This window comes from Sinocyclocheilus anshuiensis, unplaced genomic scaffold, assembly GCF_001515605.1.
Source record: "Sinocyclocheilus anshuiensis isolate Anshui unplaced genomic scaffold, SAMN03320099.WGS_v1.1 scaffold363, whole genome shotgun sequence".
In the NCBI taxonomy this organism is placed as follows: domain Eukaryota; kingdom Metazoa; phylum Chordata; class Actinopteri; order Cypriniformes; family Cyprinidae; genus Sinocyclocheilus; species Sinocyclocheilus anshuiensis.
Genome location: NW_015552568.1, coordinates 1,205,476 through 1,220,161, shown reverse-complemented (window position 1 = coordinate 1,220,161; position 14,686 = coordinate 1,205,476). Strand labels below are relative to the sequence as shown.

Genomic DNA, 14,686 nt, shown 5'->3' with positions numbered 1-14,686 from the left:
GAGTTGGCAGTCAAAATTAAAACTGCTGGATGATAGATACTCTTCATTCTTTATGACAAATAAGATAATGTGAAGTACAGAATGTACAACGTTTTTAATTGCGGTGTACAGCGTTTATTATGACTCATTCTGATTCTGATTCTAATATAACTAGCATACATGTTTCACTTTTTGTGAGAAGAAAGTACCCCTACAACAACTTCTGAAAGTGAACAGTAGTGCTTTACTCTAGCATTACATAAAAATGTCATTTTAACATTAGTGTAACATAAAAATGTCATTTTAACATGAGTTTAGGAACAGAATAATAAAAAGGAAAAATACAACACTGCTTAGTATTTACTCTATGAATTCGATATGCACTGATTGTTATTTAAGCTATAAAAGTTATTTAGGTAAGAGCAGCTATACGAGTTATTTTTCTCTTTTTCTTTGTCTTTTTTTTCATGGCCCCATATATTGCAAGCCGTAGCGATATGCATACTGCGATATGTACATTTTTGCGATATTTCGATAATTTAGATATATTGCACAGCCCTAATTAGGGCTGCACGATATATCGAAATTATCGAAATATCGCAAATGTAAATATCGCAATATGCATATCGCAAGGGTGTGCGATATCTGAATCATTTTAATAATAGGCTACTTAAATCAAAACGCTGCAAAAGGTCAACGTTTTAGTTCGCGCATATAGCAGAGAATTGCTTGACGTTAAAGAGTTAAGTGCAATAAGTTGCAGAAAACAACTCTTTGCCGTCTCGTCTTGCTGTCTGACTCACACCTGAAGTGCACGCACAAGCCGCATCTCGTGCAGCGTCTCTTCAGTTCTGCCGCACACGTGCAAAGTTACAATGATATAAAATTAGTGTCATTAATTTTTTTTGTTTGTCTGTTCACACTGATGTTAAAATGACATTTTCTAAATCGTGACAATACTTTTTATGTAATGCTATAACACTGCTGGTCACTTTCAGAAGTTGTAGTGATTCTTTCTTTTCCAAGAAAGAATGTGAAACAAATTGGTTATATAATTTTCATTTTTAAATATTTTAAAATATAATTGAAATTGATTTTACACACTTTAAGCAATATCGTATCGCATATCGAATATCTCATTTTTTAACAAGGTATCGCATATCGCATTTTTCTTCAATATCGCACAGCCCTAGCCCTAATATATATATATATATATATAACAAAAAAATGCAATGTCAGGTTTAATATCATGCATCCAACTGACAAGCACATTTTGCACACATAAAAGATGACGGACGCCTGAACTTGAGGGTTAGAAGGGTACCTTTCTGGGGTCACCGTTTTGAGGTAATTCTGAAGACCTGGAATGTATCCTTGATGTATTGCAAACCCAATTGTGCCATCTAAGAATGGATATGTTTCTGCTAACATTGAAGCTGTAACCCAAGCCTCACTTGCAATCCATTGAATTCCTGTGATATTTTTAGTCACAAACTCTCTTAAGAAAGGATACAATTCCCCTTCTACTGAAAAAACAACAACTACCTTAGCTGTGGATTCCTTCATTACTTTAAGAATCTTTAGGACTCGTTCTTGAGTATAGTCTTTAGGGCTCATTTCATGATAGGCCAGACAAATGTTAGTATTCTCAATTTCTCGCTTTAAGCCTTGTAAAGCAAACCTGCCATAGTCATCGTCTTCAGTCACCATACCAATCCATGTCCAGTCAAACCGCTTTAAGAGTTGTGCAATAGCTTTGACCTGGTAATCATCATTGGGAACCACTCTGAAAAATGTTGGGAACTGCTTCCGATCACTTAAACAAGAGCAGGTTGAGAAGTAACTTATCTATAAATTACATAATAATTAAAAAAAGAAACAGAAGAAACAAATGAAAAAGAAACAAATGTTAGCCAAATATATATATATATATATATATATATATAACAAAAAAATGCAATGTCAGGTTTAATATCATGCATCCAACTGACAAGCACATTTTGCACACATAAAAGATGACGGTCCCTGCATGCTGCATAAATGCAGGAAACCAAAGATCGTCACTGTCAAGGTCAGCAGCGAAAACCAAAAATAAAAACCCTAACAAAGAGGAGACGGACAACCACAGGAACATGGGAGAAGACAAAGCATTCTGGGGGCCTCCATCCCCAGGAACACCCACCACCCCCACTCCCACCCTCTCCAGCTGGGCCCGTCCCAAGAACTGCCATGCATTAACACACTTGAGCATAATGTAATTAAATTTCACTCCTCCCCAAAAGCTTCTTTCAGCCGCTGCACGAAAAGGACGGGCATTCCAAGTATTTCCACATCCATGTGCGCATAATAGAAGGGCCTTCATTGTGGCACAAGAACGAGAGGTCAGCACATCAATGAGGAAAATATGCACGATTTCATGCATGTTAATAAGCGCTGGTGTCTACGCAACAAAAAGAGGCCACTTGAAATTCCTGCGTCTACTGTAGACGGGATGGGTCTGGCAGCTCTAACGCAAGCCCTCATATGCAGCCAAAGTGTTTTGGACACGTTGCACATTACGCTGAGAGTGAAGACATGCTGGAACTTCTTGGCACTGCGATTGAACGACATAATTCGGTAAATATGACCACATTTGATCAGCCAGACCCGAAAATTATGCCTTTGTTCTGGATGACCTACATCTAACGTACGCGCTGGAATCTCTCCATGATTCGAACCAGATTTCATCCCCCTTGATCATCGCATCTACTGACCCACTTGTGTCTGCGAGTGTGTGCAGGAAGGCCTAGCCTGTGTTTCCTGATTCACAGGAAGGCCGGATCAGCAGAATGTCCATAACGATGGTTTTACAAATTTAATCTGGTGTAGTATTTCCAAGCTTGTTTTTTGTGACTCAGATGTCTGGAATGAAATTGGACATGGCAAAGTTCACACATGGTGCTGTGTAGGTTTGGACGACCAGACCAAGCAGTTAATTACAACTTGCGAGGGTCTGCAGTAAGCCGTCTAACTCCAATCATCCTGACTTCAACTTCCCGACTGCGTGCGAGGAGGAAGATCTCGTGACGTTAACCCACAACCTGAAAGGCGGTATAAATCCTTTCTCTCTTTTCTCCAAGCCGCCTGCTTCCAGGTACGCCAACGAAGCTCTACGTTTGGGGTTTGGTTATCAAAAGAGTCATCAGCAACCGCAGACATACACAAAACACCCCTACAACGCCAACATCAACCAGACACTAGTATTACCCCAGCCCTTAAATGGTAGACAATCAAGACATAAATAAACTATAATATTACCTTGAACAGGTGATCCACCCACCCCAGGTACTTGTGCATGAGGGGACATGTCTCTGGGTGGAGTAGATCAAGAGGGTGGGAAAGTGAGTAAGTTCACAGTCAAAACTAAACCTAATCATGTCTAGCCTATATGACAAAACATTGTGTCAAATACTGTCTAGCATATTGAGCTGTAAAAGTTAATAAATAACTCAACTATGGTGTCAACACTATAGACATTTTCACCCAAAGGCGAAATGCGAAAAGCTGAAAAATTAGACTTTATCCAACATGAATAAATGAATTTTTGATAAGCATGTTTATTTGCAGGCTAAATTTCAGCATAGTTTAAATGTAAACAAAAGGCGTCTATAATAAGACATGAATAAACATTTAAAGAGGGTATTTATTATTAAAAGCTCTAAAATCAAGTATGAAAAATAAAATATAGAAATATAGAATAAATATAAATATAGAATAAATCAAATTTAAAATATAATGAATTCAAATAAAACAAATACATTTTAAATAAGTAAATAAATACATAATTACATCAAGAAATACATACACACAAGCAGTAGAGCTCTATCATGTCAGCCAGTTTAGATCTTTTGTTATGAAGAAATATCAACTTACTTACGCAAACTTGCTCGCTGTTTCACAACACATATTTTGGACTCCGCTGAAATAAATATAAATAAAAGTTCTCGTAAGAGTTCACTAAGAGTAAATACTGAGTCTGTAAATCTGTTGTGGACCCGAAGTCTTCATATCTTACGGCTGGTTAGCCAGGCGGCTAAAAACTTGCTAGGAAAAAAAAAACTTTGTATCCATTCACTTTCACAGCAAGTAAGCGACGCGTTTCAAAGTAACAAATAATTCCCGGCAACTCGCAACAATGTAACTCCTGTTGCTGTTTATATTCCCGACAGAAAATGTAATCGGCGTTCCTTGAGGAGTGGATGTGTTCGTGGAAGTCCTCCTCCTGTGCTGTCAGTTCCCCATCTGAGCTTCGGTTCCTCTGAGTGGATGAATCAGCTCACGAGCTGGTGCTGCAATAAAAGTATCTCTTCATAAAACCAGCCATGTGTGTTCATGGGAACTGTTTCGGTAGAAAACTCACCATCTTGAAACGGAAATGCTGCTTTATTGTCTTGATTTTATTGTTTTAACCCTATAGCGACACGAGGGAAATGTATGCTAAAACTGCTTTTTATTGAAATGCTTTGGCAATATTCTACAGGGAGCAGTGTAACCCATAAAGCACTCTTTTATATAAATAGGATATTATTATTTACGAGAGCTTACAATACAATGAAATTTTGTATTCTGTCTGTGTCTGTATATATATATATATATATATATATATATATATATATATCACACACACACACACACATACAACACACATAGGCTACACGTGACTTCACATAATATTAACCTATTCATATTGTTGACGTATTTTATTTGTGATTTGTTCTATGTGCTTTGTGGTGCGTTTTCTTTTGTTTTTTCCCCCATGTCTACTACTGCTACCATTCTCATGCCCCTCCGCTCCACTGATTGGCTGCAGCCAGGAGAAAGCCAGCATATAAAGCCAGCACTGCCTCACAAGCTGAGAGAGAGATTTGCAGATTGTAACCTGTCACATGGATTTCTTTTTGCTGGTTCCAGATAATTTTATTATGTTCTGTTGTTATTAAGTGCTAACCATTGGTGTTACTGTGGATTTAGTTGGGGACTTGTAAATTTGTTTAGAACGCTTTCACAATGAATCACACAGCGCCTTCCCACATAGTGACGTAGGTATGTGGGGGCATGTTAGAACGAGCCGTTTTAAGTAGGAGTGGCTGACTCTTAACGTTTATTAAGAATATCTCTTTGGATTTGACACTTTAGTCTTTGCAACTTTACAGATCTTCTTTATGCACCAAGAGCTTGTAACACTCCAAAGAGAAAGGAAAAATTGGAAACCTTTAAGTGTTTTGTAAGGAAACTTGTAGGGAGGTGGGTTCCTTTTTCTAAAAAAACTTAAGTTCTTGTTTGGAGGTGTTATTGGGGCTGGAGACAAGAGGTCCCTGTGCTCTCTCTCCAAAATGTGTTACTGCTAGGTCCATTACCTCTAGACTAAAAGGGCTAGCGTGTAACTGTGTATAACAGTTATTTATTAAATATTCTGTACAATATTAACCCTTTAACTGTCACCCGTCCCCTCTGTGGGACGCCTAAGTTTACTTCATTATATTACAATTAAATCCTAATCTAATCATGACAAACTATACTGTTGGACAGGTCTAAGACTCCTAAATAGATATTTTACCAATGCTTTTGTTAAATTATGTAGGAAAATGTGAGTGACAGTTAAGGGGTTTTAAGTATAAAGTCATACAATAGGTCTGAGAAACAAAAAATGTAACATATGATATTCTCTTACTATCTTTTTATACAACTCAAGTTTCTCAAGATGCATGACACGTCATGCCTGGTTTGGCATCAATGACAGTAAATGTCATTGGTTCTCATGTTCCCAAGACGTTTACCGAATGTGTCACGATTCATTTTAATTTGCAGAAGTGCAAATGATGTTTGCAAGCTACAGATGGGAAGATTTTCAGTGAATAATGATTGAGATTTCATATCGTTGCTTACACAAACCTCTTGTATGACTTTAGACTTGGAATACAGTGAAATGGGTATGGATTAACTTTAATAATAGTTTTGATGTTTGTTTGTTTTTTAAATGGAAGTGGTTTTGATGTTCTTTTTAAAGCTTGATAGTCTCACTGTATGAAAAAGGACAGCATTAACTTGTTTTTTTTGCTCAAAAAAAGTTAGTTAAATTATGGCAAGTTATGAGCAAACAATGGCAGCATTTTCAATTCTGTGTTTAATATAAAAATCAGAACACCGTATATTTTAAATATAGATTTTATTGAGTCAACTGTAACAGGTTTTTTCCAAAGCACGACCACAAAAAACATAATACAATACGGCACAAAGTAGAGTATTATTATTATTAAACTTTATTTGAAAAGGGACCATGTACAATTTTAACATAAATGTTTCCATATCATGCATTGTACCGAATTTAGCCAATGGCTAGTTTTCATCCACGGTCCCTTGGCAGGTAATCAATGTAAACTTATGTAAACTTAGTTAAGTGTAAACCTGACTTACAGATCAGACATAAGACAAAATGCACAAACCAACGATGAATCGGACTCCTGTGTACAAGAAGACTCAAAATATGTTCTGGAGTGTCAATTCTCATTAAGATATTGGCTATGTTTCATGGATTGTTATCTCATGGGCTTCACATTGATGCTAATATAAATGTCATTGGAAGTGACAATTTAAGAAGAGTGTAGAACAATCCACTTTTCATGTGTGCATGTTGGTTTAGTCAGCCATCACGCCCTCTCTAATGAGGTTCAGCTCATAGCACAGGGTCTCGTAGCGGTAGGCCATGCGAATCTGAGCCAAGTTGGTTTTGCGGATGTCATTGCCTTCAGGACCGTCCTTCAGGTAGTTGGTACCAAGGAAGTGAATCTTTTCCTGTTTGTGTGAGAAAAAAAGATCATGTTGCAATGTCAAGTCACCTTTATTTCTATAGCACTTTATACAATACAGACTGTCACGTGACAAGAGTGATGCGAGAAGACTGACACTATGATGACGGATCCAAAAGCAACTTTTGTTAATAAAACTTTAATTTCTTCATTTAATATGAGTGTCTTTATTGTTTAAGAGTAAGAGTAATATTGAATCAACCTTAAGCATTAATTTTGTTTCAAGAATAGGAAAGATCTAATGTTAAAGATCAAAATAAGCGCTACAGATGTGAAAATGTGAGATTTGTTGCTGTTGAGTTAAACACTCTTGCTCTTTCTCTGCTGTCTCTTTGCTATGTCTGTAGATATGGTCATTAATTCTTAATTTGGGTACGGCACAGACATGCTACAGGTAATAATATGATCAAAAAATCATGGCAACAAATGATTTTTTGAAGTCAGTTTAATAAGTTGAAACGACTTACAAAAATAAATATGACCACTTTGCCATTAAAAACCAAAACTGAACTATTTTAATAGCTGTATGATGGGGAAGAGAGAGAGAGAGAAAATACACAGGATCCAGTCGGACTCCAGCCGAGAATTCTCATAAAGCTGTTGGACAAGGGCCGTGCAGGGCTCTATTCGTTCCCTCGCTCCCCCCAGCTCGGCGGGCCCCCAAACTGCCCGGGCCCATATGCACCTGCATACCCAGACGCTACACCATGGTCTTATTGGTTCTCGTCATTAAAGTTATGTAAGCGACTTTGTCATTATAGCATTGTTGATGTTGTGTGTGTGTTTTTCATTAAGAGTAGTATTGAATCAACCTTAAGCATTAATTTTGTTTCAAGAATAGGAAAGATCTAATGTTAAAGATCAAAATAAGCGCTACAGATGTGAAAATGTGAGATTTGTTGCTGTTGAGTTAAACACTCTTGCTCTTTCTCTGCTGTCTCTTTGCTATGTCTGTAGATATGGTCATTAATTCTTAATTTGGGTACGGCACAGACATGCTACAGGTAATAATATGATCAAAAAATCATGGCAACAAATGATTTTTTGAAGTCAGTTTAATAAGTTGAAACGACTTTCACAGTCAACTTGATTCAACTAAACTCATGTTTAACCGTTGCTTCTTGTTGGCTTGGGCTACTTTTTCAATTAATTTTAATGGATATACAAATTAATAAAATTAGTTCGTTTCAAATTGTTCATTTATTTTTAAGACCGCACCCCCAGCACCCCCATTTTTTCTTGGGTTACACTCCAGGGGGTGCTGCAGCACTCTCAGCACCCCTACTTCCCGCGGTAATGAGATTGTGTCAAAGCAGCTTCACAGAGACAGGCAAATAGCAGAACCAATTATGGAAACCCCACTAAAGCAGCTCTAAAAGACAATAGTGTCATTTTTTTAGGTTATATCAATAACAGTGTAAAGATCATGAAGTTTGAAATGAGATCAATTCAGATGTAAACACAACAGCTGTACAGTCAGCAATGTTGTTTTTCAGTTCATATCAGTTCGGTGTTGATTCAGTTTAATCAATATAATACTAGTGTTGATGTTGAAAGATGCGACTCAGCTGTAAAGCAGCTATACAGAAGATGATGGTACTGAAAGTCCACAAAAACACTGCTTAACCCTCTTTAGATGTGTAACTCCCAAAATTAATACGTTGGAATTATTAATTATTAGATATGGAATCATTAAGTTCTTACTTTTAAGTGTAAAAAGCCCCCAAAACATTAAGATCAGTGTTGTTATTGTTACCTAAAAGTAGAACTTATCAAAATAGTTTTAGTAAGTTTTAGTTTAGAAACAAAGCTGAAATAAAATAAAATGTATAAATATGAATTGAAAAACCTAAACTTAAAAAAGTAAAAAATCAGAAATGTTGCCTTGGCAACTAAATTAAATAAAATATGTTTAAGTTGAAGTAGTAAAATGACTAAAAATAAAACTGATATAAATAAACCAAAGCTAAGCTAAACAGAAATATAAAAAAAAGAAAAAAATGGCAAGTTACTGAAACTTAAAATGAAAACTCAAAATATAAAAATAAAGGCTCATTCAAAGTATTAATAAAATAACTGATTAAATTTAGATACATACATTTTAATCTGTGTTATTATAGAATTATTTATTAATATTTTAATTCAAATGAGCTTTAAAGTAAAATTAAAATGAAAACTGAAAATATAAAAATAAACATAACACATACACACATAATTTGTGATTTAAAAATCATCTATTACAGGGTTGCTTGTAAAGTTGTGTAATTTAATAAAAACAGTTTTAGCACCAGTAAAAACATTACACATATAATCTATAGTTACACAACAAAAAACCTTAACGTGCTATATTCTAAAAGAATATACCTTGGGTCTAGATCGGTAAAATTATGCATATGAAAAGAAAAAAAAAAATATGTTTCAGTGATGTGTTTGGTCAGGTGCCCTCACCTCATCAGACAGGCCGCTCTGGAGAACACTGTTTCTGGCAATCTCACACATGTCACAGGTGCTGAGCTTGAACACCTGGGCTGCAATGGCATATTCCTCCATAAGGGGCTCCTAGTGATGCAGGATTCAAATAAACACACAGATATCAAATCAATGGAAGGGAGGGAGAAGAAGCAACTAATTTGTACATAAGGAAAGGGGTGAAGCCTTACCTTAGTGTAGTGGAACTGCATGGGGTCATCAGTAGACAGAGAGACCATCAGTCCCTTCTTGTGGAACTCCTGCAGAGGATTCTTGTTGTACTCTAGGAACAGACTGTTGTTGCTGAGTGGGGACATGGCAATGGGGACCTGGGCCAGGTAATACAGATACTGCAGGACAGGGCTCTGTGGAACGTGAGGTGACAGTGAGTGTATTTTGAAGACAGAGAAAGTGTATGGGGGTAAGGTGTATTGGTCAGGGTAAATGTAACAAATCAGGGTAAAATGCCTTTCTCACACAGAACAACCTCCTCGACAGCAACCAGTCTGGTTTCAAAAGAAGACATTCAACCGAGACTGCCTTGCTCTCAGTTGTTGAAGCCGTAAGACTGGCAAGAGCGGATTCCAAATCTTCAAATCTTATCTGGCCGCTGCTTTTGACATGGTTAACCACCAGATCCTCCTGTCAACCCTACTGGCAAAGGGCATCTCAGGAACCACACTCCAGTGGTTTGAGTCTTACCTCTCAGATAGGTCCTTCAAGGTATCTTGGAGAGGTGAGGTGTCCAAGTCGCAACATCTAACTACTGGGGTGCCTCAGGGCTCAGTTCTTGGACCACTTCTCTTCTCTGTCTACATGGCATCACTAGGTTCTGTCATTCAGAAACATGGCTTTTCATATCACTGCTATGCTGATGACACTCAACTCTACCTCTCATTCCATCCTGATGATCCGACGATAGCTGCTCGCATCTCTCTTGTCTAACAGACATTTCTTGCAGGATGAAGGACCATCACCGACAACTCAACCTGGCTAAGACAGAACTGCTTGTGGTTCCATCAAACCTACCGTTTCATCACAATTTCACCATCCCAGTTAGGCACATCCACCATAACTCCTTCAAAAATAGCCAGAAACCTTGGAGACTTATGTGCCCTCTAGAAGCTTGCGTTCTGCAAGTGAACATTGCTTAATTGTGCCATCCCAAAGAGGCACTGAATCACTTTCACAGACTTTTAAATTAACTGTTCCCTCCTGGTGGAATGACCTGCCCAACTCAATCCGAGCAGCTGAGTCCTTAGCCATCTTCAAGAATCGGCTTAAAACACATCACTTCCATTTTTATTTGACCCTCTAAACTCTAGCACTCTCTATTCTAATTCTATTCTTAAAAAAAATAAAACTTTTAGACATGCACTCTATTCGTTTACTGCTTGTTTTCTAACAATAGCCTTTCTAATCCTTTTGTATTCTATCTATTTTTTTCTTTTTATTTATTATACAATTAACAAAAGCAAAAAAGGCCTCTAACACTAGCTTGCTCTATTCTTTTTCTATTCTATCTGTTTTCTTTTTTTTTTTATTATATCATTTTAAAAAACCTTGCTACGTGTACTGCGATGAGACTTGTTATAGCACTTGCATATCATTGCTCTTTTGTTGATTTTGATTGCTTCCATTGTCCTCATTTGTAAGTCGCTTTGGTTAAAAGCGTCTGCTAAATGTCTAAATGTAATGTAAATGGTGTATTAACCTTCTTGAGGTTGAGACCGTGAGAGATGTTGTCTGCAGTCATGAAACAGGCCAGCAGGTGAGTGACAGCTCCAGCTTCACCACAGTGAGGTCTGAACTGGAATGTGTTCATACATCTCTCCCTGGACGCCACAAACACACAGCACATAGTAAATCGCATCTTAGTGCAACTTTTCTTATATAACCTATTATGGACTGGTTTTAATAATTTATTTGTTTATGTACACAGTAGTTCCATATGAAATGTACATGACACAATGTTCAATTTTAGATTTAAAAACTTTTCTGAAGTAAATGTGAATGATGCATTCTTGTGCAAAACTCACTGCCACAGTACCAGGGTGTTCTGGGAATTTTGCGCTAGTTAGTTGCTTACAGCCCACACCCAAATCTATACAATATTCTGGACTCTACATAAACTGTTTAAAAGTAGTGTATATTTTTTTAAAGAAATCAATACCTTGATTGAACAAGGATGCATTAAATTGATAAAACATGACAGTAAACATTTTACAAAAATATTAAGCTGCACAAATGTTTTCACCATTAATAATAATAAGAAATGTTTGTTGATCAGCATATTAGAATGATTTCTGAAGGATCATGACAGTGAAGACTGGAGTAATGATGCTGAAAATTCAGCTTTGCATCACAGGAATAAATTACATTTTAAAATATTCAAATATAAAATAGTTATTTTAAATTACAATAATATTTCACAATATACTGCATTTTTGATCCAATAAATGCATCTCTGGTGGGTTTTTCAAAAGCATTTTAACAAATGTAAATAAATGCCAATTTTATTGTCCAAAATAATTATTCTCAGCTAAAATTTTGGACTCCAATCGCTTAGAAAAGTAACAGCACACTTCTCCCTGCAGGCTGTGCAATTAGTGGTATTATTCATGTCAATGAGACGAACAGTGTGGGATGCATTACACACCAAAGTTTATTACATGGGGTTTGGGATGGAAGGAGACCCCTATTATTGGCTGTAATGATAGCAGCAAGCACGGCAATTATCCAGTCTACAAAGCTGCTTGCCTTTTTGTGTGTTATTAAGATACTCACTTGCGCAGCTGGTTGAGTCGGACAATGTTTGCATACATGTAGTAAATCCAGTAAGAATATGAAGGGCTCTTCACGATGTCCCACTCCTCAGGTTTGGGGCTCTTTGTGGAAAACATGTGACCGCTGTGTTTGGACTCATCATCCACACTGTCAAAGGCAGTCACCTGTAGAGAGACAAAACGCAGGGATGAAGGGGTTAACCGGCTACAGTAATATTGTGAATTTTTTTCTAATATATTAATATATAATATATTTTAAAATGTAATTAATTCCTGTGATGACAAAGCTGAATTTTCAGCATCATTACTCCATTCTTTAGTGTCACATGATCCTTCAGAAATCATTCTAATATGCTGATTTGTTGCTCAAGAAACATTTATTATTATTATATCAACGTTGTTGTGAAAACAAGTGCTATTTTTTGGAGGTCATGGTACATTTTTTCAGGAATCTTCAATAAATAGAATTAATAGTTTGATGAATATAACATTACAAATTTCTTTCCTGTCATTCTTGATCAATTTAATGCATCCTTGCTAAATATAGTATTTAAAAAATTGTTTTAAATCTCACTGACCCCAAACTTTTGAACGGTAGTATATATGGGACAAAAATTGTCCCATGTATTACTATTACTATATTTTCCAGATTCACTCACATGCTTCAAGAAGACACTAAGCTCTGGGTTGGAGTTTGGGTCAATGGTGGCCTGGAAAACAGGGAGGAAGATGTTTTCCAGCATTTTTCCAAAGTGTGGCACAAAGTTCCTGCCTCTGAAAATGTCACTAAAGGGGGACAAGAGATAAACTGTTAGTACAGTTTCCATAAAGACTGAGTGTGAGAAGTGAAAAAGGTTCACATACTAGATTCTGGGCACTTGAATCATCCACTTGAGTTGAGGAGAAAAGACTCTGTGCTTGTTAAACCAGCTTGCAAGCTTAGTCCACTCATTAGGGTTACAGCCATAGATGGACAGACGAGGCTCTGCGTACTGGTATCTGGCATCCTCCAGGTCACTAGCAACTTCCTGTGAGATTCCAGAGATTACGGCTGATTTGACTGGATTTCCCGTTAGTGTAAATCAGTAATGGCATGGTTCACCCAAGTCTTACCTTAATAATGGTGGCAAAATACTCTCCAGATATGTGGTTCTCAGTCTTCATATAAAGATCACGCAGCTCACTGGCACCCACAGGGTTGTACTTGGCATTGAATTTATCAAAACGCTGGAAGGTTTGTCTGCCCTGCATGAAGTAGAGTGAGAAATAACTGTAAATAACGGTTCTTGAAAGCAATTAGGAGTGCTAAGAATGCTGTCAAAACAGCTGAGGAATACGCTGAGAGGATTTTGTAAGCCATGTGATGGCCTAAAAATAGAGCACATGACAACTGCATAATGAGCACTGCATAGTGCTATAAGGATACTTTGACACATTATTTATAGTGCTGAACTTCTGTGGTGATTCTCTATATATTTTCCTCCCATGTCTGGGTAACCAGGCCCTGAAGAACCTGTGTGAGGTGTTGTGTGATACTTACAGCATGCACATCCAGTGAATCGACAGTCAGGTCATAGGGGTGCAGATTAAGAGATGCAAAAAGCTCCTTCATGGTAATTTCCTTGCCCTTCAAAACATGCACCACACGATCTGCATCCACACGGTACGACTTCTTGATGAAGCGGAGGAGATGCTTCTGGTTCATGCAGGCAGCAGCGTGGATGTGAGTATCAACCTACAATAACAACAACATAACTGTCAAAATTTGTGGTAGTCTGTAAATTATTTCAGTATAAATGACATATTGGGAGTCATACCTTTCTGCAGTTGTAAAAGTCTCTGTGGGGATTTTTCTTCAGCTCTTTCATTTCCTCCATCTCGTTCAACATCTCATGCACATTGAATTTTGACATGAGGAACTTCAGACGACGATGGGTGTATGACTTTCTGAGAAACAAAACACAAGGATCCATTAACGCCGTTTTATTGTCTATAGCCTGAAAGGGGTCATATGATGTTGCTAAAAAGAACATTATGTTGTGTATTTGGTGTAAAAAAAGAACATTATTTTGTGTATTTGGTGTAATGAAATGTGTTTATGCGGTTTAAAGTAAAAAAAAAACATTATTTTCCACATACTGTACATTATTGTTTCTCCTCTATGCTTTTACAAAGCTCATCGGTCTGAAAAAGTGAGGTTTTGTGCTCTGATTGGCCAGCTATCCAGTGCGTTGTGATTGGCTGAATACCTCAAGAGTGTGACGGAAATGTTACGCCCCTTAACATACTGTGATGCCATGTCCCGGCGTGATGAGACAACACCAATAAAACCCATTATAAACAAGGCATTTGTTGCATCCAGTGGGGACACAATTACTGATTATAATGACTTATACTGTCTTTTTACAGTTGCACCACGCCGCGTAAACATAAAGCCATGTCTGCATTTGTGATCGGAGAAATGACAAACAACAAGTGCTACTCTACACTGCTCAAAACTCACGTTTGAATCATCAGTGACAAATCCTTTAAATTAAAACGTACTTACGTGAGTCAGAACTGCCGGCATTTTAGTCTAACGTTACTCTCCCAGGATCAGTAAACAGT

At 37.2% G+C, this 14,686-nt stretch overlaps 2 protein-coding genes across 10 annotated transcripts in view; both read right to left on the bottom strand.

The window, feature by feature from the left end:
• The window catches only part of LOC107665005 (DENN domain-containing protein 2C-like), a 26,489-nt gene extending 21,914 nt beyond the window's left edge, over nucleotides 1–4,575 (bottom strand). The window contains exons 1-3 of one of the 6 annotated variants that reach the window (XM_016455724.1): nucleotides 4,379–4,575; nucleotides 3,896–4,307; nucleotides 3,277–3,387 (exon numbers count right to left, since the gene is read on the bottom strand). The gene's annotated coding sequence lies outside the window, so the exon portion shown is untranslated. Of the gene's footprint in view, nucleotides 1–3,276; nucleotides 3,388–3,823; nucleotides 3,854–3,891 lie in introns of those variants that run through there. The other 5 variants (XM_016455722.1, XM_016455723.1, XM_016455725.1 and 2 more) reach the window with 5 other exon arrangements.
• Nucleotides 4,576–6,273: 1,698 nt separating this feature from the next.
• Nucleotides 6,274–14,686, bottom strand: part of LOC107664993 (AMP deaminase 1-like) — a 37,373-nt gene continuing 28,960 nt past the window's right edge. For all 4 annotated transcript variants that reach the window (XM_016455700.1, XM_016455701.1, XM_016455702.1 and 1 more), the window contains 10 exons: nucleotides 13,897–14,026; nucleotides 13,620–13,814; nucleotides 13,193–13,324; nucleotides 12,944–13,107; nucleotides 12,739–12,865; nucleotides 12,081–12,244; nucleotides 11,008–11,128; nucleotides 9,485–9,658; nucleotides 9,273–9,383; nucleotides 6,274–6,810 (listed from right to left, as the gene is read on the bottom strand). In XM_016455700.1, coding sequence (XP_016311186.1) covers nucleotides 6,655–6,810; nucleotides 9,273–9,383; nucleotides 9,485–9,658; nucleotides 11,008–11,128; nucleotides 12,081–12,244; nucleotides 12,739–12,865; nucleotides 12,944–13,107; nucleotides 13,193–13,324; nucleotides 13,620–13,814; nucleotides 13,897–14,026 — 1,474 coding nt within the window. In that variant the 3' untranslated portion in view covers nucleotides 6,274–6,654. The remainder of the gene's footprint in view (nucleotides 6,811–9,272; nucleotides 9,384–9,484; nucleotides 9,659–11,007; nucleotides 11,129–12,080; nucleotides 12,245–12,738; nucleotides 12,866–12,943; nucleotides 13,108–13,192; nucleotides 13,325–13,619; nucleotides 13,815–13,896; nucleotides 14,027–14,686) is intronic.